Consider the following 22,435-nt stretch of genomic DNA (forward strand, 5'->3'; position numbering starts at 1 on the left):
CATGTAAATTCTGACGATAAAAGGCATAATTTCAGCCGGAAGTGCTTTTTTTTCTTTCTTCCAGCTCCCAGACACCATAGCGACAGGGCCGGAAATAAGAAATATTTCTTATAGGACATGTGTCCAGTGACCCTCTTATTTGACTGATAAAGTTATTGGACATTGTCCACTGGAGTGCGCACAAATAGTGTCGCATCTTCATGTCAAGCTATCAAAACTTCGGAAAATTTATTGGTCAAAATGTCCAGTGACCCCCTTAGTTTTTAAAAAAATTATGGGACATTTCAAATTTTTATTGGACAATGTCCAGTGTCCTGTGCTTATTTCCGGCCCTGCATAGCGACCGGCTTTGACACTAGCGCTAAGCCTAATAACACGGTCCCACACACGTTTCTTGCGCCAGTTTTGAGCCGAGTAAAGTAGCGAGGACCTTTATTGGTTAATTAGAACATTAATTATGGGGAAGAAAAAGAATACCGATTTTCAGAAAATTAAGTTTAAAGTCGGCAAAAGATTACCCAGAGGTACTAATGTAACTGACACCAGTTTTAAAGCGAAGAAAATCGTGATTAGAAATCAATTAAGAGAAGGTGGTGACTCCTTGGGATCTTTTACCAATAAAAAACCAACTGTCAAGGTAAGTTTTATTTAAATTTTAATTAGTTTAAATTAGTACGGTTAATTATAAGAAAAAATATAAAACTTTCAGGAATATTTGAATCGTTTACTTAATTACAACCCTGGTACTCGCGTAGAATGTGTTATTGGTTTAAAAGACCATTTGGTCCAAAAACCCGAAGCTATTCTTCCAAATTTAGCGGGAATTATTGAGAAAGCGTGTGAATTAATGGTAGACAGAGAAATACGCGTACGGGAAGCGGTTTTATCTTTATTAAACATAGTTTTCAAACACGTTTCGCCAAATCATATTACCCCATTCTTTTCTATCGTTACTTCTTACCTATCATGCGCTATGACCCATATTGTCTCCGATATTCGCAAAAGTTCTTTGGAATTCGTTGATTTGTTATTAGAAAAGTACCCTGAACAAACTGTAACAGTTGGTAGTCAAGTTTTGTTCAATTTTTTGGAACAAATCTCAGTTGAGAAAGATTCCGGCTTGGGTGGTGTACCTGTTAGAACGTTAGCGATCACACCTTCTAGTAGTTTATCAACCCAAACATGGCGTGTTGGAGTTTTGCGACGAATGGAAAAGTTTTTAACAGCCGCTATCGAATATTGGAAATCAAGGGATAATAAGGAAAATGATAGTAAAGTGAAAGAAGTTCGATGGGATGGGAATTCGCCACTTTATTGCCCCATCTACAATACGGGACCATTTCAACCAATGTTGTTGCCATTGTTTACGTTAAATTCTACCGATCCTTTTGCGCTCGAAGTTAATACCTTGAGGGACTCCAAAGTGGTCAAGAATTTCATTTCGGTGCTTATACCGTTGTTGAAAGAAACCTGGATCGAAGCGCAACCCAGCCATTCCTCCAAAAAAGGCATAAATGAATTATGAGTTACAGGGTTCATACAAACCTGGAAAACAGTCCCGGGAAACCCTTTAAAATAAGGGAAATAAATTGGTTGCATAAAAAAAAAAATTGGGGAAATTTGTAAGGTTTTAGACTTAGTAAGTTTGATCTGTGGAAGGGTTAATTGCTTCAACTATTAAAATCAACTCCTTTTAATATTACTCATGTATGGGAAAAACATTGAAAATTCAGGGAAATATATATGGGATAAACATGGAAAACGCAGGGAAATATATGGGAAGAAATGTGGAAAACGCAGGGAAATATATGGGGAGAAATGTGGAAAAGTCGGGGAAATATATGGGGAGAAATGTGGAAAAGTCGGGGAAATATATGGGAAGAAATGTGGAAAAGTCGGGGAAATATATGGGAAGAAATGTGGAAAAGTCGGGGAAATATATGGGAAGAAATGTGGAAAAGTCGGGGAAATATATGGGGGGAAGAAATGTGGGAAAGTCGGGGAAATATATGGGAAGAAATGTGGAAAAGTCGGGGAAATATATGGGAAGAAATTTGGAAAAGTCGGGGAAATATATGGGAGGAAATGTAGAAAAGTCGGGAAAATATATGGGAAGAAATGTGGAAAACTCGGGGTAATATATGGGGGAAAACACATTGAAAACACAAAAGAATGTGGGGGGAAAACCCATTGAAAACGCAAGAAAATATGTGGGGGAAAACACATTGAAAACGCAAGAAAATATATGGGGGAAAACACATTGAAAACGCAAGAAAATATATGGGGGAAAACACATTGAAAACGCAAGAAAATATATGGGGGAAAACACATTGAAAACGCAAAAAAATATGTGGGGGAAACACATTGAAAACGCAAAAAAATATGTGGGGGAAAACACATTGAAAACGCAAGAAAATATATGGGGGGAAAACACATTGAAAACGCAAGAAAATATATGGGGGAAAACACATTGAAAACTCGGGAAAATATGTGGGGGAAACACATTGAAAACGCCAAAAAAAATATGTGGGGGAAAACACATTGAAAACGCAAAAAATATGTGGGGGAAAACCCATTGAAAACGCAAGAAAATATGTGGGGGAAAACACATTGAAAACGCAAAAAAATATGTGGGGGAAACACATTGAAAACGCAAAAAAATATGTGGGGGAAAACACATTGAAAACTCGGGAAAATATATGGGGGAAAACACATTGAAAACTCAAAAAAATATAAAGGGAAAACAAAACACATTGAAAACGCAAGAAAACATATAGGGAAAACACATTGAAAACGCAAGAAAATATATAGGGAAAAACTCAGGGAAATATACAGGAAAAACATTGAAAAGTCAGGCAAATCGGTTTTCCAAAAGTTGTATGAACCCTGAATTAGGCCCTAATTAACATAGAACTAATAGGGAAACAATTTCATATAGGCAATATATCGAAGAATTTAGGGGAAACGATGTATTCCATATTAAAAGTGGCCTACCTTCTTGGTGATTGGGCTGAGATACTTGATAAGGATACAAAAGGCTCGGAAAATGTACTAATTTTAATAAAAAACTATTAGAAAGTTTGACAAAAATTAACTCAAACTTACATTTATTGCAATATTAAGCTGGCGTTTTTTCAAGAAACATTTACACGTGACTTTTTAACACAATTCATGTCAAATTTCCCATACTCTTTCCTGGGAACACCTATGTCTAAATTGTCATCGGAAGACAAGAAATCTACAGTAATTTAATTAACTTTTCCCGTTAATTACTGTACTTAATTAATTAAATATTTAACTCTAATTAAACTTTATCAGTTGACGAGTTTGGAGTTAAACTTAACTCTCTGCAAACTTTATTCCGTAACCGTTTCGGAATTGAATAAAATTCGGGGATTGAGTGGACATTGTTTTGACAAAGTCATTGATTATCTAATTAACATTTTCGAACGCGAAGAAGTTAGGGGAACAAAAAATATCTCAATTGCTTTGAAAACTGTTAAAAGAATGATTGATTATAACATGAATGAAGGTAGATGTTAATTTTTAAATTTAATTATTAATTAATTAAAGGGCTGGTTAATTTTAATTATATTCGTAGATTTTTGCGGGAAATTGCACAATGCTTTATATTCATTATGTAAAAACTGGAAAGCGAATCGTAAAGAACGTCAACCTATTTTTGATTATTTCGTGGATTTATGTTTGATTCCAAAATATAGACCATTTTTGAAGTAAATTAATTAATTTCTGAAGTTTTTCTCCCGTAATTAATTTTTGCTTTACTTAAGTTCTGCGCCTGTCAAGGAATTCCTGGGAAATTTCCCTGAAGAATTAATAAACGAAAGTAACAACAAGGAATATTTGACAATCTTGGCTCAATACGCGCGGAGAATCGCTCCTAAAAAATACGAACCTTTCTTATCTTCGCTTCAAAAGAACGATATTGCAATTATTAGTAATAATGTTCTATTTTAATTATACAGTTTTAAGATATTTAGGCCTAATTATGTATAATTCTTATGGCAGAGCTTTTAGGACAAGTTCGGTGCATCAATGAGGAACAAGAAACTTTGGAAAGATACTTAATCGAAATCATTTTGGGAATTCCAAAATTAAATATGTCGGCATTTCGCGAATTATCTGAGATTTTGCGCACGGAATTCATCGCTGATCGAAACAGGAATTATCTACTTCAAGTTCTATCTTTCAGGTATGTACAGATAATGGCGACATTAACTCCTTGGGCATTGTTGACATTAACTCCTTGGCGCATTGGCGACATTAACTCCTTGGCGCATTGGCGACATTAACTCCTTGGCGCATTGGCGACATTAACTCCTTGGGCCATTGGCGACATTAACTCCTTGGCCCATTGGCGTCATTAACTCCTTGGGCCCATTGGCGACATTAACTCCTTGGGCCAATTGGCGACATTAACTCCTTGGGCCAATTGGCGACATTAACTCCTTGGGCCAATTGGCGACATTAACTCCTTGGCGCATTGGCGACATTAACTCCTTGGGCCAATTGGCGACCTTAACTCCTTGGGCCAATTGGCGACCTTAACTCCCTTGGGCCAATTGGCGACCTTAACTCCCTTGGCCCATTGGCGACCTTAACTCCCTTGGCCCATTGGCAACCTTAACTCCTTGGCCCCATTGTCGACATAAACTCCTTGGCCCCATTGCCGACCTTAACTCCTTGGCCCCATTGCCGACCTTAACTCCTTGGCCCCATTGCCGACCTTAACTCCTTGGCACCATTGCCGACCTTAACTCCTTGGCCCCATTGCTGACCTTAACTCCTTGGCCCCATTGCCGACCTTAACTCCTTGGCCCCATTGCCGACCTTAACTCCCTTGGCCCATTGGCGACCTTAACTCCCTTGGCCCATTGGCGACCTTAACTCCTTGGTCCATTGTCGACCTTTAACTCCTTGGCCCCATTGCCGACCTTAACTCCTTGGCCCCATTGCCGACCTTAACTCCCTTGGTCCATTGCCGACCTTAACTCCCTTGGTCCATTGCCGACCTTAACTCCCTTGGGCCAATTGGCGCGACATTAACTCCTTGGCCATTAGTCTTAAATCCTTGTATTATCATTTTAATTTAGGTGTTATCAGTCGGGCAATAAGATGCATTTTGATCCTGGCCATTTTCTAAGTCTTCTATTATGTTTACAATTTGGAGTTTCTCTCAGTGAAGGACCCGCTCTTCAAAAGAAATACCAAAGTCATCCGGATTTTAATTACTTCCGTAATAATACGCCCGAAATATTTAGATTCGCTATTGTTCCATCTGAAACTAATAGTTGGAAACATCATATGCTTCTCACAAAAGTACGATAGAACCTTTTTCTTTAGATTAAATTTGAAATTAGGGTACACGAGTTCGCGTCAGAGTAATTAAAATAAATTTATTTTTCTCGCGACTTTAATTAAGGACATTTGCCAACTTTTGATGCAATTTCCTGATATTACTGATGTTGCTAAAGGCACTGAAATATATCTCTCTAAACTCCTGGTAAACTCCTTTTGACTTAATAATATCCCGAGGGGGTCGGACGTTTGTCAAAATCCCTGTACAGTTCGTTTGAAATCTATTAAAATCTCTCTCGAAAATCTCGAAATCCCGAAATCTTACCCTTAAAATCTCAAAATCCTGAAATCTCACGTCAAAATCTAGAAATCCCAAAATCTCACGTCAAAATCTAGAAATCCCAAAATTCCTACCTCAAAATCTGAAAATCCCGAAATCCCTACCTCAAAATCTGAAAATCCCGAAATCCCTACCTTAAAATCTGAAAATCCCGAAATCTTCACCTAAAATCCCGAAATCCCTACCTTAAAATCTAGAAATCCCGAAATCTTAACGTAAAATCCCGAAATCTCACCCTAAAATATCAAAATCTGAAAATCTCCTTCAAAATCTGAAAATCTCCTCAAAATCTGAAAATCTCCCTCGAAATCCCGAAATCTCCTTCAAAATCTGAAAATCTCCCTCAAAATGTGAAAATCTCCCTCAAAATCCCGAAATCTCCTTCAAAATCTGAAAATCTCCCTCAAAATCCCGAAATCTCCTTCAAAATCTGGAAATCGCGTTCAAAATCCCGAAATCTTAAAATCTTGGAGTAGATTTCAAGATTTCTAAAATCTCAGTCAGAATCTCAAAATCTTGGTCAAAATCTTGAAATCTCAAAATCCCGTACACTAAAATGCCGAACGTCCGACCCCTCGAATCGTAATATCCTAAACTCTAATTTAAATCCTTAATTAAACACATAATTAAAGAATACCTGCCAATTTCTACCGATCCATTGTGTTGCTGGGATTCTAAACTTAGCCGCTGCTTTAAACTTTGCCACGAGTGGTTTAACTTCCGAACTTAATCGTACTTTAGTCGAACTAGCTCTATCGGGATTAGTTACCAACAGTTTAACCGCTAATTTGAATGATAAATTGAAACCTCGGTATCTTTGCGAGGAATACGTTGTCATCATGTTTGGTTTCATTATGAATAGTAAAGATTGCACTTCGTTGATGTGTCAAATTCTTTTGAGACAGATTTCGAGTAAATAATGAATCCAGAATTATAAATTAATTAATTAATTAACCCTTTTCGCGTTTATTTTATTAATTAATTAAATTTTTAGGCACTGAAGCGTTATCGGAAGGTGAAACTGACTGTATTGGATGGGTTGTTGTCGAAATCATTAAAAACTCTGATTTAAAAAGGGAGCAAGCTATTATTATCGCAAAAATATTGCAGAAATTGAGGGTGAGATTGCCTTAATTTAATTTTTTATTTAAATTCTTAATTAATTAATTTTAATATTTAAAGCTAATAATCTTATTTATTTATTTATTTACTTATAATTTTTTAAAGGCTTTTAATAGTGTTGATGGTAAACGTTGGTACCGACAAGTTTGCTATGATCTTAAAGAACACAGTCAAAAAAGCGCAAAATATTAATAAAATTTCTTAACGAACTTTCTAAATGATTAATAAAAACTTTTTTGAAATACTACGTTTGCACTTAATTTGTTTTTCCCATTGTTTTAAATGTTTTTACTTTTGTTATTAATTAAAGAAAACAATAAAAATTTAAAATTCAGTGCTTTATGTTTTCACTAGCTGTTACCCGCGGCGTCGCTCGCGCGTAATAAGAACTTCCATCAAAATGATACAAAGAATGGGTAGACTTTACTGATGACTTATATTTTTGTAGCATCCTAGGAGCGAAGGCACTCGGCGTTGCCCGTCGGGACATTTTTTATTACTTTTCATGCGGACATTATTCCATAAAGAAGGGTTTTTTAGTTTTTGGCCGCCATTTAAAAATATGGCAGCAAATCGAACCCAAAAGACCATTCAGTCCGTCTATAGGTTAAAGGAAACCCGTGTACTAAATATCTGTGAAATCGGTTGAAACGCGCGGACTCTGTTGCATAGAGAAGAGTTTTTACATTTCTGGGCGCCATGTTTTAAGATGGCGGTGGATTGGAAAAATCTTTCTTAGTACGCGCCTACTACTTATGAGTAACGTTCCTGCAAATTTTCAGCCTTCTAGGGCAAGCTTTTTGGGCTACGCGTTGATTATCAGTCAGTCTGTCAGTCAGTCAGGACTTTGATTTATATAGATATAGATTCACTAAGGCCAACAAACTTATTTTTAGGGAATGTATAATTGAGGGTTTTAAGTTTTTTAATTATTTATTTATTTTTAACATTCATTATCCTAAACAAAAGTTTTGACTAAGGCTTAACTAATTTTTATCATTTATTGAACAATAGCTCATCATCGACAGCTTTTTTTGTTTTTTTTAATATGATTGCGATCAAGGAAGAAATTTCTCGTTCAAATAACTTAACCTAGATTTTTTTTTCGCTGCTTTAGGACTTAAGGGAGAAATTTTAGAAAGTATTTTATCTTTTAATCTTTCCCTAATTGTTTTAACCTTGAAAAGTAGGCCTTAGGGGATTAAAATTAATGATCAATTGTTTTAGGTTTTGTATTTTGTCGTATTCCCAAATTCTCTTTACGATGGATGGAAATTGGTTTAATTTATGCCTATTCATAGTTTAAGATTGTTTATTATCTATTCAACTTTTGAGACAAAACTAAAATTGATTTCTTTATTGCGGTGTTTTTGGAGGAAAGGTATTTGTTTTAATAATGGTAATAGAATCTATAGGTTCTACTTTAAAATTTATTTAAATATGCCTAGTTCTTTCTTTTATAAATTTTATTTAATTTCTCAGTTTAAAATAGAAAGATGCGGTATGAGAAGATATAAATTTGGTTTTTCCCGCCTTTAATAACGGACGTTCATAGGCAGAATATATTATGCAAATTTATTTGTATCAGCCAATCACATTTCCTGAAAAGGCCGCTTTTTGAAAAGTCGGAAAGATGAAATTGCGCGCTGCATCTGAGCCGCGTTGCGAAGTACTCAAAGTAATTTTTCACGGATTTTACGCTTTAATTTACATGTTAAAGTTAATGTTAATTATTAATAAACGCGCTTAATTACAAATTTTATGAAATTTATTACCGGAAAATGTGTAAATAACTTTGAGGTACCACCACGTGGTTTCATTCTGGAAATGCTAAGCCTTGGACCAGACATCCTGACCCTTCCTGGGTAAACTGGCTTCGAAATTCGTGGAAGCAGTGATAAAGTCGTAAGTACATTTTATTTTCAATTTAATAATTTTTATTGGTCGAATTATCGCGAACATTTTGTACAAAATCCGCCTACTGTAAATTACAATTTTTGGGCTATTGCGAAAAAGCAGCTTGTACAATTACTGTAACCTTTGTTATCAACATCGAATTGTATCGGGTCTTCCGGTTCCCTGTTTTCTTTATCAACTTCTTCCATTTCAATTACGCGATATCCCCCTTCAGACAACCCCTTCTTGACCATGTCGATGTTCTGATTTAAACATGGAAACTCTGTGTCGTTAACATTGTAGAAATCTCCGTTTAAGTAGCCTTTGATGAGTAGATAACCTCCCGTTCGCAAAATTGACCCTATATTTTTGACCGCTTGGACGTAAGAATCGTAGGAATCACAAGCAGATTCTAAACACGCTCCAGTGAATGCTACATCGTACAGTTGTTCAACTTCTCCAATAGGTTGAGCATTTAAAACGTTAACGGATAAAACACCGTCAACTTTTGATTTGATCCTTTCTTCAATTTCTATGGCACCTTTTTCGAGATCCCTAGAAAGAATTTCATTAATTTAAAAGCATAATTAGTGTAATTTAAATATTTAGGGTGGGACTAAAATTCGCCAAGTCTTACTCGAATCCCTCTAATTTCGCGCAGTACTGAAATAAATGATGATGTCTGGGATGGGGAACTGGGTTTAGTAACCAATCTTCGACAAGTTCACGGTTATTTGCGCTGAAATCGCTGTACACTAAAGTGTCACAGACTTTACTAGCAGCTGTCAGTCTGTGAATTACGGGTCCGCTACCAATATCGATGCATCTACGTAACGGACCTTTCAGTTTGCCTAAAATGGTGATAGTTAATTAGACCAAGTGTGATCGTTTTTCACTCATAGTTTGAAAATAGTAAAATGTCAGGAAATTTGAGGGTATATACTTGAAGCATTAAGACCTGATTGTATTGCACCATAAGTTTATAAGATATGTTCGGTAAAAGTATGACACTACCTATACTTCGTAATGCTAGAGACTTACAGATCGAGAACGACAAGCGAGAATTGAAGTCTTACACTCGGTGGTTAATTTTGCATGCAGGACTTCCATCTAGGTCCTATTTAGTCTGCATTACTAAGCCTTTGACAGCAGCGCCTCACCAGGCGTCGCTTTACCTCGAATCTATGACCTACCTCATTCACTTCATGACATGCTCCAGTTTGTAACCAGTGACAAACTTATGGAACATATCTTACGAACTTATGATGTACTTATGTACTATTTAGAATATTGGGTTTACCTTGAGCGAAGGTTTCTTGTAGTTTCGTTAGCGTAAATTTCTCGGATGGGTAAACTTCTCTGAAATAATTTTCCAAATAAAATTGGGCATCGAACTGCGTATGATATTTTGCCCTAACAATATCGTCTATTGGTTTCGACTCCATGATTGTAGACTCTCTTAAATTAAGAGTTTCCTATGCAAAGAGAGCTAAGTTTTTGTTCTTTCCAAAAATGAGTTTACATTTTTTTAATCAGTATGGGGTTTAACGTATCAATGGGAAAAAAAATAAAAATTGAGCTTTGAATCAGACCATCAAATGTTTGGGATAAGATATCAGATAGCCTAGATAGGGTGTGTGTGTGAGAGAGTTTATGAGAGAGTTGAACAGTTGCCATGACCCAAAACTAATTTTGACATGAATTGACTATGTTAATTAATCGTTTATAATAGTATAAACGCTTCGTTTCATATAATTATCTTTTTGTTTATTGTATTATCTCTAAATTGTATTCAGAAAAATTTATCTCGCAAGAATTTCCGCGTTATCATTTACAAATTTGGTTATGTTACACAATCAACAAGCGATTTGTATGTCATTAGTAAAATCGTTAATTATAATCGATGCTGTTAATTATCGAGTCTGCTAATGACATTAAAATAAATGGCTTCTCGTGTAAAATAGCCGAATTTGTGAATATCGTATATAAGTAACGATTATTTAGTTACTAATTTAATTTTTAAAATTACTCCTAAAACTTCATAGCATGAAAGTAGTTCAATTTTCAAGAAAGTTAAAAATATGGAATTGTTATTTTATTTGTTCTGGGTATATTAGCGTAGATCATATGTTTATAAGATATGTTCCATAAGTATGACACTACCTATACTTCGTATGCTAGAGACTTACAGCTCGAGCTAGTTCGAGAACAACAAGCATGAATTGCAGGCTACACTCGGTGGTTAATTTTGCAGGACTTCCATCTAGCTCCTATTTAGTCTGCATTACTAAGCCTTTGACAGCGCCTCACCAGGCGGCAGGCGTCGCTTTACCTCGAATCTATGACCTACCTCATTCACTTCATGACAAGCTCCAGTTTGTAACCAGTGACGAACTTATGGAACATATCTTATAAACTTATGGTAACTTATGGTGGATCTTATCCCTATCGATAAAATAAACAACTGCACGAGCAAAGAAGATTATAACATATCAAGGTCAATCAACTGTTTTAATTTTAGAAACGTTTTATTTTTTAACCATTTACATCGCTTATGATTTTTGAACCAAAGCGAAGAAGCTTCCGGTGCAATTACTGTACTCTACGTCACCGACTACTTGTTCCTCGACGTCTTCGTCAATCACGTCAATTTCCAGTACTTTGAAACCTCCTTCTTTCATAGCTTTTTTCACCATATCCACTGTTAGATTTAAACAAGGAAATTCGACATCATTGACTCTGTAGAATGTACCCTCCAAATATCCCTTAAGTATCAAATAGCCATCATCTCGGATGAGAGTGGCCACGTTCTTGACCGCTGCGGCGTAAGACTCGTAGCTATCACAGGCGCCCTCAAAACACGCCCCGCTAAAAGCCACGTCAAAGGGTTGGTCAAGTTGACCAAGAGGTTGGGATACCAAGATATTAATATGCTTCACCGCTGGACTTTTAGATTTGATACGATTTTGAATTTCAATTGCCCCTTTTTCAAGGTCACTACGAGTTTAAAAACGTGTCCAAGGTTATTAAATTAATCCATGAATATTAATCAATTTGATTACGTACTCGAAGCCTTCCACTTGGGCGCATAATTTGAACATGTTTACAACTCCCGGATCGGAGATCGTACCTTTCAACCAATCTTGTACCAACTTGAGATTGTTTGAACTGAAGTCACTGTAGACTAAAGTCTCGCAGACCTTACTGGGGGCGCTCAATCGATGAACAATTGGGCCGCAACCAATGTCGATGCATCGTTTAATAGGACCTTTTAATATTCCTATTTATCGATATAACTGATTAGACTAGGGTAATTGAACATTTATGAAGTAATTGATACCTTTACTGAAAACATCTTGTAATTTTCTAAGAGCAGCTTCTTCCGACGGGTGGCTCTCGCCGTAAAATGTATTTAAGTAGAATTTCGAGTCAAATTCTTTGTCGTACTGTTCTCTAACAGCGTCGTCAATTGGTTTTGGTTTGTTAGGTTTATCAGCCATGTTATTAGTTTACAACTGCTGGCAGTGCTTCTGGGTTGCAAGGAAGACTACTTGCGGCGAAATTCACAGTACGACTAGTTTTCGAGAGTGGAAGTATGGGGGGCCCCTCTTATTATCTGTAATAAAATCTGTATGTTACTTTTATCAATCTGTCAAGGTCGGAATATTGAGACGTTCACACCCGTGTCTATTTAATATTTCCCACGGAAGTTTTTATAGATATCGTCTGTTAAGTGTTAATGTGAACAGAGCCCTTTTAGTGCATATGGCCTGTCACCCTAACGGTACTTTTTCTATTCTGAACGATGCTTTCACAGCTAAGTTAAAGTCAAATGCCAAATTATTTTCTTTGGGAGAGGAAATAAAACGTGTTAATAAAGTTGGGTGCTGATTGATCGAAACCAGAACAATGTGAAGTGATAGCGAGGTTTGGAGTCATGGTGAACACCACGTAAGGCTTTCATCTACCTTAGTTCTTCACATATAGTTAGTTCTATTTGCCCTTGATTCTGTCATACAATCAATTACAGTTAATAATCTCTGATGAAGGTCATCTAATTGAGACGTAACTATCGAAATTGTTACATTTTTTGTCTAGAAGAATATGATAGTCGGAATATGTCCTTGAGCATCATAATTTATTAGTGAAATATCGAAGATAGATATCTTAAGGCAAAGGGCGGCTACGTAGGTGCCCCTTAAAGATGACTTTTCTACTAAATCGTGACTAAGTGCTTGGTAAAGGCTAGTTTAGCCAAAGGTAGGAACCCATGGGACCAAACGCATTAATTAGGTCTGATTGGTTCCTGCCTTGGCAAGGTGAAGTTCGTATCCAGAAGTTGATTAGCCAGAATGCTAGGGGTAAAAATGGAGCCGTTTCTTGCTTTAAATCGTCAAGTAATTGAAAAATCTCTAAAGTCAACGATACCAACATCAATAGCATCTTTATGTTACCATACGATTTACCATGGAATCAGTTTTAACTTTTAAGCGTACTTGTTCCAGATTCGTTTCTTAACTAATTTAATATTGCCAGGGTTTGAACCCAGGGCCAGCTGACTTGGAACTTTAGTCTTATTTCGAGAACAACATGGGAAATGAGGCAATACTTTCGTAGGTTTTAGAAATAGTTTAATATTTCTTTTTAACTATTATGTATGTACATCTCATGATTTTTGAGCCAAAGCAAAGAAAATTCCGGTGCTGTTAGCGACATAAACGCCACCAACTATTTGGTCTGTGAGTTCTTCGTCAATCACGCCAATTTCCAGTACTTTGAAACCTCCTTCATTCAGAGCTTTTTTCACAATATCCACTGATACGATTAAAGAAGGAAATTCGACTTCATTGACCTTGTAGAAACTAGCCCCCAAATACCCTTTAAGGATCAAATAGCCATCATCTCGGATGAGAGTGGCTACGTTCTTGATAGCTGCGACGTAAGACTCGTAGGTATCACAGGCTCCCTCCAAACACGCCCCACTAAAAGCCACGTCAAAGGGTTGGTCAAGTTGACCAAGAGGTTGGGGTACCAAGACATTAATATGCTTTACTGCTGGATTTTTAGATTTGATACGATTTTGAATTTCAATCGCGCCTTTTTCAAGGTCACTACGAGTTTAAAAACGTGCCCAAGATTATTAAAATAATCTATGAATATTTATTGATTTGACTACTTACTCGAAGCCTTCCACTTGGGCGCATAATTTGAAGCTATTTACAACTCCCGGGTCGGAGACCGTACCTTTCAACCAATCTTGTACCAACTTGAGATTATTTGAACTAAAGTCGCTGTAGACTAAAGTCTCGCAGACCTTACTGGGGGCGCTCAAGCGATGGACAACCGGTCCGCAACCAATGTCGATGCATCGTTTCAAAGGACCTTTCAATGTCCCTATTTACCGAGATAAAGTTAGATTAGGGTAGTTAAAAACATAAAATTAATTACCATTAGTAAAAGCATCATGTAATTTTCTAAGGGCAATTTCTTCCCCTGGATGAATTTCGCCGTAAAATGTACTCAAGTATGATTTCGAGTCGAAAACTTTGTCGTACTGTTCTCTAACTACGTCATCAATTGGTTTAGTCACCTTTATTTCAGACATATCTTAAGTTTACAACTGCGATGCTAGTAACTCCTTTAAATGAAGAGGGAGAACGTAAGACTACTTAAGGCGAAATTGAATTAAAGGCAGTATGAAGTCTTATCATCTTGTTGGCAATCAGTGAAGGCCACCATATTGAGACGTTCACACCCTTTTTGACTATATATATAATTTTTGCCATTTCTTGCATAATCGTACAGTATCTGATAGTCTGAACAGAGCCTTGAGAGCCTTGATCAATTTCTTTTTGTACAATCTTGGCATCTGGTTATTTTAACTTATATAGTCTGTACCAAGCCTTTTTCCGTTAATGGATTGGCGTCGTGTTATAATTGAATGAAAGAGTTTTTACCACGCGTCTTAACCTTCTCAAACGTATGATGTTCATTAGATATTCTCCATAAGTTTGTCACTGGTAACTGAGAGCTTGTCATGAAGTGGCGTGGGTCATAGATTCGAGGTAAAGCGACGTCTTGTCACCCTGGTGAGGCGCTGTCAAAGGCTTAGTAATGCAGACTGAATAGGAAGATGAACTGCACAAACGAGTGTATTCAATTCTCGCTAGTTTTCAGTAAGTCTCTAGCATTACGAAGTATACGTAGTGTCATACTTATGGAACGTATCTTATAAGCTTATGTTATTATTATAAATAGACGGTAACTTAATTAAGATTAGCTTTTATTTAATAATTATTTACATTTTTAAAAAAAATGGTTTATTATGGTACAATACAATTTATTTCATAATTTTTTGAGCCAACACAAAGAAACAGCCGGTACAATCACTTATTTGATTTTCTTGTACTATATTTATATTGGCTTTCAGTAATTCGCGCGTTTCTTCATCAACTAGTTCACCGCCATCCATATCACCAAGGACCTTAAAACCCCCTTCATCTAGAGCATTTTTAATCATATCCACTGATAAGCTTAGACATGGAAATTTGATATCGTTGACAACGTAGAAAGTACATCCTAAAAACCCCTTCAAGATTAAGTACCCGCCATCTCGGATAATTGTGGCAATGTTTTTGATGGCCGCTTTGAAAGACTCGCAATTATCGCAGGCAGACTCCAAACACGCACCGCTAAACGCAACGTCAAATGGTTCGAAATGAACTTGACCAAGGGGTTCGGGCTCCAACACATTTATTGGCCATACAACCGGATTTTTCGATTTTATACGAGTTTCAATACCTATCGCGCCTTTTTCAAGGTCACTGTAAATTTAATTGTGGTTTAGTTAATTAAAATTACCCCATTTATATTACAGCAGTATACTTACTCAAAACCTTCTAATTTGGCGCAAAATTTGAACACGTTTCCATGCTCCGTGTTGGGTACCGGGCCGTTTATCCAATCTTGTACCAACTTGCGATTATTTGAACTAAAATCGCTGTACACAATGGAATCGCAGACCTTACTGGGGGCACTCATTCGATGGACAATTGGTCCGCAACCAATATCGATGCATCGTTTTAAAGGACCTTTTAATGTCCCTAGTGCATTCCCCGTTTAATTTAATTTAATTAATTTTGAAAGTAAATTGCCGATTGACTAATTAATTACCTTGAGTAAAAATATCTAGCAATTTTCGAAGAGCCGTTTCTTCCACAAAGTAAACTTCGTTGAAATACGATTTCAAGTAGAATTCCGAGTCAAATTCCTTGTCGTACTGTTCCCTAACCGCGTCATCAATTGCGGGTTTTGGGACGTTGTTTTCATCAGACATGTTTTTATTTTGAACCTTTAGATATTTCTTGTTTTGTACTGCAACCTTTCAAGGCTAACTCTTAAGCGCTTCTAATTTTGACATTGGAATAATCGATAGTTGTATAGTGGAGGAGGGTCTTATGTACTTGTGATAACCTTGGAGCGTGCAGTCGGGCGGCGTGGCTTTTACGTTAAGTTAGTGGAATTGGGGGGAATTTCCAAGCGGAAGTGAGTTTTCGCTTTCTATGGACGAGTGAGCCTTGTAATTGCAAGCTGTTTAAAAAGGCCGACTTCCACCGAAAAGGGTTCTTACGAACTGAAGACCGTGCATCGATTCTTAACAATAGAGCGACCGTGCGAATTTTGGAGTCCCCACTGGGGCAAAATTTGGAGGGGTTCTTACGAACTGAAAACCTTGCTATGCGGGTTCTTACGAACTGAAGATAAACAATAGAAAGTCTCTTAAATATTTTATTCCCGATTTTTACGACCCTCTGAAGGAAAATATCTATTGTTTATCTTCAGTTCGTAAGAACCCCCGTATCAAGGTTTTCAGTTCGTAAGAACCCCTCAAAATTTTGTCCAGCGGGGATTCTAAAATCGGCACGGTCGCTCCATTGTTACTCTCGATGCACGGTTTTCAGTTCGTAAGAACCCTTTTCGATGGAAGTCGGCCTTTAAACACTAACCAGGTTTAGCCTAGTGGTTTTACCTTTATCGTGTAAGTAACATATTAAGTCTTAGTATGACGTTCAAGCGAGCCCTATACAGTAGACAAGAGGAAGGAATAGGTATGAACACAAAATAGTAATCGCTCGAAACGTCAACTTGATTATCTCAACCATCATGAACTTGATGAACATATAAGTTTTATGTTTATTAAATTAAAATATTAAACTATAAAATATCTCTAACTGGGTTAATCGCTTTAAAACTTAACAATGACTTAAACTAATTCATATTTAACATTAAATGATGTTCCAAATAGGTAACAACTGTGACATTTTATGATTGTAGAGTTTTATGGATGACCCCTTAATTAAATTTGCGAAGTGCACTTGGGTCCTACCACCCTCCTTCAACATACATTATATCGAATTCAATTTAAATATTTTTTGATAATTAGTGTAAAATTGTATTTTTTTTTGTACTGTAAGATTTGTAATTTATAGTTTTTGAGTCAAAACGTAGAAAGTTCCGGTGATATTACTGTTATTTATAAAAGAAGCGGGTTGTTTTATAACAGCATGGTCAAGAACGTGGATGTCCAACACTTTCAATCCACCTTCAGCCAAACCTTTCTTAAGATTATGCTCTGATTGGGGGTAAACTGGAATTTCGACGCCGTTAACTCGATAGAAAGTGCTCCCAAAATACCCCTTGCAGTTCAAATAACCCCCGGGTCGAATTAAAGTAGCCACGTTCTTGACCGCCGTGACGTAAGATTCGTAACTATCGCAGGCCGATTCCAAACACGCCCCACTGAAAGCCACGTCAAAGGGTTCAAAGTCCAGTTGACCAAGGGGTTCAGGTTTCATTACGTTTATTGGAACAACGGATGGACATTTTGATTTGATGCGATTTTGAATTTCAGTTGCCCCTTTATCAAGGTCACTTAAATTGAAATTTAGTTTTAATAGTTATTGGTATGAGTATTTATTTACTTACTTACTCGAAACCTTCTAATTGGGCGCAAAACTTGAACATATGTTGAAGTCTCTCGTCGGAGTCTGAACCTTCTAACCAATCTTGAACAAACCTGAGATTATTTGAACTCAAATCGCTGTAGACTAAAGTCTCGCAGACCTTACTGGCTGCGCTCAAATGATGGACACTTGGTCCACAACCAATATCGATGCATCTTTTAATGGAACCTTTCAAGGTTCCTGCATCAAATTTAAACATGAAATTTTAATTTTAGTTGCTTATATCGTCCTTAATAATCAACTGATTGACTTACCGTCATTAAAAATGTTGTGTAATTTTCTTAGCGTTATTTCTTCAATCGGATGAATTTCGGTGTAATAGTTCTTCAAGATGAATTTCGAGTCGAATTCTTTGTAGTACCGTTCCCTAGCAGCCATAATTAGAACTTAAACTTGAGTCGATTAAATTTAATTTTAAAAGAAATTCTATCTTGCATAAGACTAAAATCTTCTTCCAATAACATTTTATTATATCGCGCAGATTGAAACATAAATTCAGATAAACGTAATAAAATTATTATCGACATATATCTCTAATACAGATTTAACTTCGAATGGCTTGTATTCTACCAAACTTCTACCAAACTTCCACCATAGAAATCCCACTATTTCCACAAGAATTTTCCTTGTTACCAAGTCACTAAGAGACTATGTGACCTTGAGTTGCTCTTGTTATTTATACCCTTGCTTTTCAGAACTGAATTTGATCATTTTAAGGATTTGTCTTCTTTAAACAAGAAACCTTATACTGTATACCATAAGTTTATAAAATATGTTCCATAAGTATGACACTATCTATACTTCGTAATGCTAGAGACCTACTGAGAGCTAGTTCGAGAACGACGGAAGCGAGAATCGGCGAGAATTGACTACGCTCGCCTTTGCAGTCCATCTTCATATTTAGAATGTACTAAGTCTTTGACGTACAGCAGTCAGCACCTCACTTTACGAGAATCTATGACCTACCTCACTTCATGAAAGCTATCAGTAACCAGTGACAAACTTATGGAACTACCTCATCAGAGATTTTGATAAATTTCTTGGAAACGTTATACAAATGCCTTAAAAGGATACAAGATGATTTGTTTAAATTTATTAAATTAATACATAATTACGTAATAAGTGGAGTATAGATGGCATGAATTACATTCCTAATTTAGGCGCGGATCATTTAATCGCTTAAACTTTGCTGAGTTAATTTAGTAATGATTTAAACTAATTCACAATTAAAACATTGGTACCCTTTTTTAAGTTTTTTCCCAAGCCTTAACCCAGTATATACGGTTTTTTCGTCAAAACAAAGTAACTTCCCGTGGTATTACTGTTGTCGATATAAGGAGCGGGTTGATATATAGCAGCATGGTCAAGAACGTGCATGTCCAACACCTTCAGTCCTCCTTCAGCCAGACCTTTCATAAGATTCTCCTCTGATTGTCTGTAAACTGGAATATCGACTTCGTTAACTCGATAGAAAGTGCTTCCAAAATATCCCTTGAAGATCAAGTAGCCCCCGGGTCGAACTAAAGTGGCCACGTTCTTGACCGCTGCGACGTAAGATTCGTAACTATCGCACGCTATCTCCAAACAGGCCGCGCTGAATGCGACGTCAAATGGTTCAAAGTTCAGTTGTCCAAGAGGTTGAGGTTTCATTATGTTTATTGGAACGACGGCTGAACATTTTGATTTGATGCGATTTTGAATTTCAGTCGCTCCTTTTTCAATGTCACTTAATTTAAAATTTAGTTTTAATTTAAGAGTTAGTGGTGTTAACAGGAATACATATAGCTAATTAGAATCATTGTGCATCCATATAACCCATGTTAATTTCTAGGCGAGTTTTGTGGGCCGGGCCTCATTATTCTGAGGTTTTTGTAACTGCGATTTCATTGGTTGGTAGCAACACGAGCTCAGGTGTGAGTTAGGCTATTTGAGAGGTAAATTTCGTCATACAAGCTAGCTCTTCCCACAAAATCCACCTAGATACGTTGGGTTCAAAAAGCTAGCAACACAATGATTCCTAGTAATTGTATGCATTCCTGGTATTAACTATAAATAAGTATCTACTGCCTTACGTGAAACCTTCCAATTTGGCGCAAAGTTTGAACATATTTTGAAGTGCCAGTCCGCATTCCGCATCCTTCAACCAATCTTGTACGAACTTAATGTTGTCCGGACAATAATCGCTGTAAACTAAAGTATCACAGACCTTACTGGCCGCGCTCAGTCGATGGACTGTTGGTCCGCAACCGATGTCTATGCATCGTTTAATTGGGCCTTTTAGCGTTCCTGCATCAAAAGAAGAAATAAGTTTTTATTCGAAAAATTATTAGTTGATATTGAAAGATTTTGGAAAACATAATTGTCAATCATGTGATTGACTTATATATACCATCGGTAAAAATATCTTGCAATTTTAGTAGAGTTAGTTCTTCAATAGGGTGAATATCGGTGTAAAATTGTTTCAAGAAGACTTCCAAGTCGAATTTTCGGTAGTACTCTTCCCTAGCAGTCATGTTTAAAGCTTTCTTTAACATTAATAGTTTTGAAACTAAGTTCAAATGGAACTCAACGTCGAGTATCTTTAAGACGAAGACCAATACACATTCGAGGAGGGTTGAAGTTTATCTACATGTACTTTAGAAATAATCTTCGCTCGCAATGAGCACGTGGCATATTTTGAAACATTTATCGATTAGCAGCTTGAAAGCAAAATTCCAACATAGTCAAACTTTGGATTTTTCGATAATTTTATTTGATTCCATACCACTTACGTTGCTATTTTCACTTGTAAACATTTTCTTTCTGAACTAACTATAGACATTTATTAAAAGGATAAATTTAGTTCGGCAAACAATTGATTAAATTGATTACAAGTCATTAAGATATTTAAATTCCTCATTTATTACTTATACAAACAATGTTTAATCACTTCAAATACTCGAGCATACATTTCACAAGAAATTTCCAAAATAAAATTAACTTGATTCATACATTCGTTCGAATTTCACATTTCACAAGACAGGTTTAAACATTTATGACTTTACTCAATTGTCTATCTAATTAAATTAAATTGATTTGAACTAATTAAAAATACGAATTGTACATTCCAATCAGTTAGATTTAAAACTAATTAAGAATAAGAACATAAACAAATTAAAATACTTCCTTATTTAAACTTTCTGAGCTACAGCGCAAAAACTACCCTTAACATCACTGTTATCATTATAGGCAGCTACCTGTTTTACGTTCTTATGTTCAATTACCTCAATATCCAAGATATTAAATCCTCCTTCGGCAATAGCTTTTTTAAGCATGTCCTCCGTAAAGTTTAAAACTGGATATGTCACCTTGTTGACGGTGTAGTAATTATCATCCAAATATCCCTTCAATATCAAATAACCCCCTGGTCGGATAATAGTCGCGATGTTTCTTAGACCTGCCACGTAAGACTCGTAACTATCACAGGCAACCTCCAAACAGGCCGCGCTAAAAGCCACGTCAAAGGGTTCAGGATTGAGACGTCCGAATGGCTTGGGTTCCAAGACATTTATTGGAAGGACGGCTGAACATTTAGATTTGATACGGTTTTGAATTACGATGGCGCCTTCTTCAACGTCCCTTAAAATTTAATTTAAATTTAAAAGTTAATTGAGGAATTAACTAAATCCCATTACACTAATTGCTTGCTGAGAAAGCAACACACAGGGGTGGGAGGTCGCCATCTTTGGTCATTTTACTGGCGCCTAGGGGCAACGCCAGACGTAGTTCACTGCACGTGCGGGAGGCTAGCTAACTCGCACTGCCTCTAGTGGTACTTCTTGGCGTGAGGAATATAACCCAAGAAGGTGACTTTGCCCCTCTACTGGAATAGACCTTTTCGACGTAAAAAAGAGGGTAGGCAACCCTCAGTATCGGGACGTACAAGGGGTTTGATACATTGCCATACGTCTCTGCGCACTCTCATGAAACAAAAAGACTACAGCGCAGGCGCCAAAAAGCGAGACGGAAGGGGGAGTTTTACAACCGTGTCTTTGCCTCTTAGTTAGTTACATCGAAATGGTCTATAAAAGGTACTATAGAATCCCTCCATTTAATCAGTTTTAACTTCGTGCAATGTTGTCAGGCCATCTGTGAGCCATAGTCTATGGAATGGTTTATTACCTGATTAATATTGATTGGCAGGTCATACTTACTCGAAACCTTCCAATTGGGCGCAAACCCTGAACATTTTGTCAAGTCTCTCGTCTGACTCCAAACCCCCTAGCCAATCTTTTACGAATTTTCGGTTGCCCGAGCCATAATCGCTGTAGACTAAAGTCTCGCAGACCTTACTGGGGGCGCTTAGTCGATGGACAGTTGGTCCGCAACCAATGTCAATGCATCGTTCTATGCGACCCTTTAATGTCCCTGCACGCATATGTGAAGTCCGAATTTTGTAAAATATTAATTGAACTACTTTTTAATCAAATTTACCTTGAGAGAAAATTTCTTCCAATTTTCTTAAAGTGATTTCTTCAATCGGATGAAGCTCGCTGTAATACGTTTTCAAATAGTGTTTAAAGTCGAAATCGTTCTCGTATGGTCCAGCATCAGCCATGGTTTAGTTTGGATTAAGTTTAGTTTCTAAATAAACTTTAAAATAGTTTTACGACTTGAAATTCCACCGCCCGAGAGGCCAAACACGATGAGGCCTTCAAGGAGTAAATGAAACTAGATGTCAAGAATCGTTTTCTTA

At 36.7% G+C, this 22,435-nt stretch overlaps 8 protein-coding genes across 8 annotated transcripts; 1 reads left to right on the forward strand and 7 right to left on the reverse strand.

Moving 5' to 3' along the window:
• The first annotated feature begins 348 nt into the window (after positions 1-348).
• Positions 349-7,028, forward strand: LOC149709984 (testis-expressed protein 10 homolog). The gene is made up of 13 exons (XM_089858621.1): positions 349-637; positions 710-1,508; positions 2,939-3,048; positions 3,124-3,243; positions 3,319-3,532; positions 3,602-3,734; positions 3,792-3,958; positions 4,030-4,213; positions 5,115-5,340; positions 5,444-5,524; positions 6,292-6,571; positions 6,654-6,778; positions 6,887-7,028. Exons 1-13 carry the CDS (start codon positions 458-460, stop codon positions 6,971-6,973), a joined length of 2,706 nt encoding a protein of 901 aa, XP_089714747.1. The 5' UTR covers positions 349-457; the 3' UTR covers positions 6,974-7,028.
• A 1,663-nt stretch (positions 7,029-8,691) lies between these two features.
• LOC149709985 (nicotinamide N-methyltransferase-like) lies at positions 8,692-10,223 on the reverse strand. Its single transcript, XM_089858622.1, has 3 exons — positions 9,978-10,223; positions 9,315-9,528; positions 8,692-9,232 (listed from the first exon to the last, which is right to left on the reverse strand). Exons 1-3 carry the CDS (start codon positions 10,120-10,122, stop codon positions 8,770-8,772), a joined length of 822 nt encoding a protein of 273 aa, XP_089714748.1. The 5' UTR covers positions 10,123-10,223; the 3' UTR covers positions 8,692-8,769.
• Positions 10,224-11,169: 946 nt separating this feature from the next.
• On the reverse strand, positions 11,170-12,934 carry LOC149709986 (nicotinamide N-methyltransferase-like). The gene is made up of 3 exons (XM_089858610.1): positions 12,018-12,934; positions 11,744-11,957; positions 11,170-11,674 (listed from the first exon to the last, which is right to left on the reverse strand). The coding sequence occupies exons 1-3, from the start codon at positions 12,175-12,177 to the stop codon at positions 11,230-11,232; spliced, it is 819 nt and encodes a 272-aa protein (XP_089714736.1). The 5' UTR covers positions 12,178-12,934; the 3' UTR covers positions 11,170-11,229.
• Positions 12,935-13,141: 207 nt separating this feature from the next.
• On the reverse strand, positions 13,142-14,908 carry LOC149709987 (nicotinamide N-methyltransferase-like). Its single transcript, XM_089858611.1, has 3 exons — positions 14,126-14,908; positions 13,858-14,071; positions 13,142-13,788 (listed from the first exon to the last, which is right to left on the reverse strand). Exons 1-3 carry the CDS (start codon positions 14,280-14,282, stop codon positions 13,344-13,346), a joined length of 816 nt encoding a protein of 271 aa, XP_089714737.1. The 5' UTR covers positions 14,283-14,908; the 3' UTR covers positions 13,142-13,343.
• A 35-nt stretch (positions 14,909-14,943) lies between these two features.
• On the reverse strand, positions 14,944-16,758 carry LOC149709988 (nicotinamide N-methyltransferase-like). Its single transcript, XM_089858606.1, has 3 exons — positions 15,851-16,758; positions 15,567-15,780; positions 14,944-15,501 (listed from the first exon to the last, which is right to left on the reverse strand). Exons 1-3 carry the CDS (start codon positions 16,011-16,013, stop codon positions 15,018-15,020), a joined length of 861 nt encoding a protein of 286 aa, XP_089714732.1. The 5' UTR covers positions 16,014-16,758; the 3' UTR covers positions 14,944-15,017.
• An 85-nt stretch (positions 16,759-16,843) lies between these two features.
• LOC149709989 (nicotinamide N-methyltransferase-like) lies at positions 16,844-18,607 on the reverse strand. The gene is made up of 3 exons (XM_089858615.1): positions 17,955-18,607; positions 17,667-17,880; positions 16,844-17,608 (listed from the first exon to the last, which is right to left on the reverse strand). Exons 1-3 carry the CDS (start codon positions 18,076-18,078, stop codon positions 17,161-17,163), a joined length of 786 nt encoding a protein of 261 aa, XP_089714741.1. The 5' UTR covers positions 18,079-18,607; the 3' UTR covers positions 16,844-17,160.
• A 155-nt stretch (positions 18,608-18,762) lies between these two features.
• On the reverse strand, positions 18,763-20,270 carry LOC149709990 (nicotinamide N-methyltransferase-like). The gene is made up of 3 exons (XM_089858608.1): positions 20,090-20,270; positions 19,773-19,986; positions 18,763-19,426 (listed from the first exon to the last, which is right to left on the reverse strand). The coding sequence occupies exons 1-3, from the start codon at positions 20,232-20,234 to the stop codon at positions 18,967-18,969; spliced, it is 819 nt and encodes a 272-aa protein (XP_089714734.1). The 5' UTR covers positions 20,235-20,270; the 3' UTR covers positions 18,763-18,966.
• A 307-nt stretch (positions 20,271-20,577) lies between these two features.
• Positions 20,578-22,420, reverse strand: LOC149709991 (phenylethanolamine N-methyltransferase-like). The gene is made up of 3 exons (XM_089858614.1): positions 22,174-22,420; positions 21,894-22,107; positions 20,578-21,318 (listed from the first exon to the last, which is right to left on the reverse strand). The coding sequence occupies exons 1-3, from the start codon at positions 22,295-22,297 to the stop codon at positions 20,871-20,873; spliced, it is 786 nt and encodes a 261-aa protein (XP_089714740.1). The 5' UTR covers positions 22,298-22,420; the 3' UTR covers positions 20,578-20,870.
• Between the last annotated feature and the right edge of the window lie 15 nt (positions 22,421-22,435).

The sequence above is a fragment of the Phalangium opilio genome, unplaced genomic scaffold (genome assembly GCF_054372755.1).
Source record: "Phalangium opilio isolate 3A_F unplaced genomic scaffold, DU_Popi_V2 ptg000011l_1, whole genome shotgun sequence".
Lineage (NCBI taxonomy): Eukaryota > Metazoa > Arthropoda > Arachnida > Opiliones > Phalangiidae > Phalangium > Phalangium opilio.

Coding starts and splice junctions, on each gene's coding strand:
- LOC149709984 (XM_089858621.1), top strand. CDS start 458: ATGGGGAAGAAAAAGAATACCGATTTTCAGAAAATTAAGTTTAAAGTC. Junction 3,959..4,029: donor GAACGATATTGCAATTATTA/GTAATAATGTTC, acceptor TTCTTATGGCAG/AGCTTTTAGGACAAGTTCGG. Junction 5,525..6,291: donor TATATCTCTCTAAACTCCTG/GTAAACTCCTTT, acceptor ACATAATTAAAG/AATACCTGCCAATTTCTACC.
- LOC149709985 (XM_089858622.1), bottom strand. CDS start 10,122: ATGGAGTCGAAACCAATAGACGATATTGTTAGGGCAAAATATCATACG. Junction 9,529..9,977: donor ACAAGAAACCTTCGCTCAAG/GTAAACCCAATA, acceptor TCACCATTTTAG/GCAAACTGAAAGGTCCGTTA. Junction 9,233..9,314: donor GCGAAATTAGAGGGATTCGA/GTAAGACTTGGC, acceptor AATTCTTTCTAG/GGATCTCGAAAAAGGTGCCA.
- LOC149709986 (XM_089858610.1), bottom strand. CDS start 12,177: ATGGCTGATAAACCTAACAAACCAAAACCAATTGACGACGCTGTTAGA. Junction 11,958..12,017: donor ACAAGATGTTTTCAGTAAAG/GTATCAATTACT, acceptor ATCGATAAATAG/GAATATTAAAAGGTCCTATT. Junction 11,675..11,743: donor GCCCAAGTGGAAGGCTTCGA/GTACGTAATCAA, acceptor TTAAACTCGTAG/TGACCTTGAAAAAGGGGCAA.
- LOC149709987 (XM_089858611.1), bottom strand. CDS start 14,282: ATGTCTGAAATAAAGGTGACTAAACCAATTGATGACGTAGTTAGAGAA. Junction 14,072..14,125: donor ACATGATGCTTTTACTAATG/GTAATTAATTTT, acceptor CTCGGTAAATAG/GGACATTGAAAGGTCCTTTG. Junction 13,789..13,857: donor GCCCAAGTGGAAGGCTTCGA/GTAAGTAGTCAA, acceptor TTAAACTCGTAG/TGACCTTGAAAAAGGCGCGA.
- LOC149709988 (XM_089858606.1), bottom strand. CDS start 16,013: ATGTCTGATGAAAACAACGTCCCAAAACCCGCAATTGATGACGCGGTT. Junction 15,781..15,850: donor GCTAGATATTTTTACTCAAG/GTAATTAATTAG, acceptor GGAATGCACTAG/GGACATTAAAAGGTCCTTTA. Junction 15,502..15,566: donor GCCAAATTAGAAGGTTTTGA/GTAAGTATACTG, acceptor TTAAATTTACAG/TGACCTTGAAAAAGGCGCGA.
- LOC149709989 (XM_089858615.1), bottom strand. CDS start 18,078: ATGGCTGCTAGGGAACGGTACTACAAAGAATTCGACTCGAAATTCATC. Junction 17,881..17,954: donor ACACAACATTTTTAATGACG/GTAAGTCAATCA, acceptor AATTTGATGCAG/GAACCTTGAAAGGTTCCATT. Junction 17,609..17,666: donor GCCCAATTAGAAGGTTTCGA/GTAAGTAAGTAA, acceptor TTTCAATTTAAG/TGACCTTGATAAAGGGGCAA.
- LOC149709990 (XM_089858608.1), bottom strand. CDS start 20,234: ATGTTAAAGAAAGCTTTAAACATGACTGCTAGGGAAGAGTACTACCGA. Junction 19,987..20,089: donor GCAAGATATTTTTACCGATG/GTATATATAAGT, acceptor CTTTTGATGCAG/GAACGCTAAAAGGCCCAATT. Junction 19,427..19,772: donor GCCAAATTGGAAGGTTTCAC/GTAAGGCAGTAG, acceptor TTTTAAATTAAG/TGACATTGAAAAAGGAGCGA.
- LOC149709991 (XM_089858614.1), bottom strand. CDS start 22,297: ATGGCTGATGCTGGACCATACGAGAACGATTTCGACTTTAAACACTAT. Junction 22,108..22,173: donor GGAAGAAATTTTCTCTCAAG/GTAAATTTGATT, acceptor ATATGCGTGCAG/GGACATTAAAGGGTCGCATA. Junction 21,319..21,893: donor GCCCAATTGGAAGGTTTCGA/GTAAGTATGACC, acceptor TTAAATTTTAAG/GGACGTTGAAGAAGGCGCCA.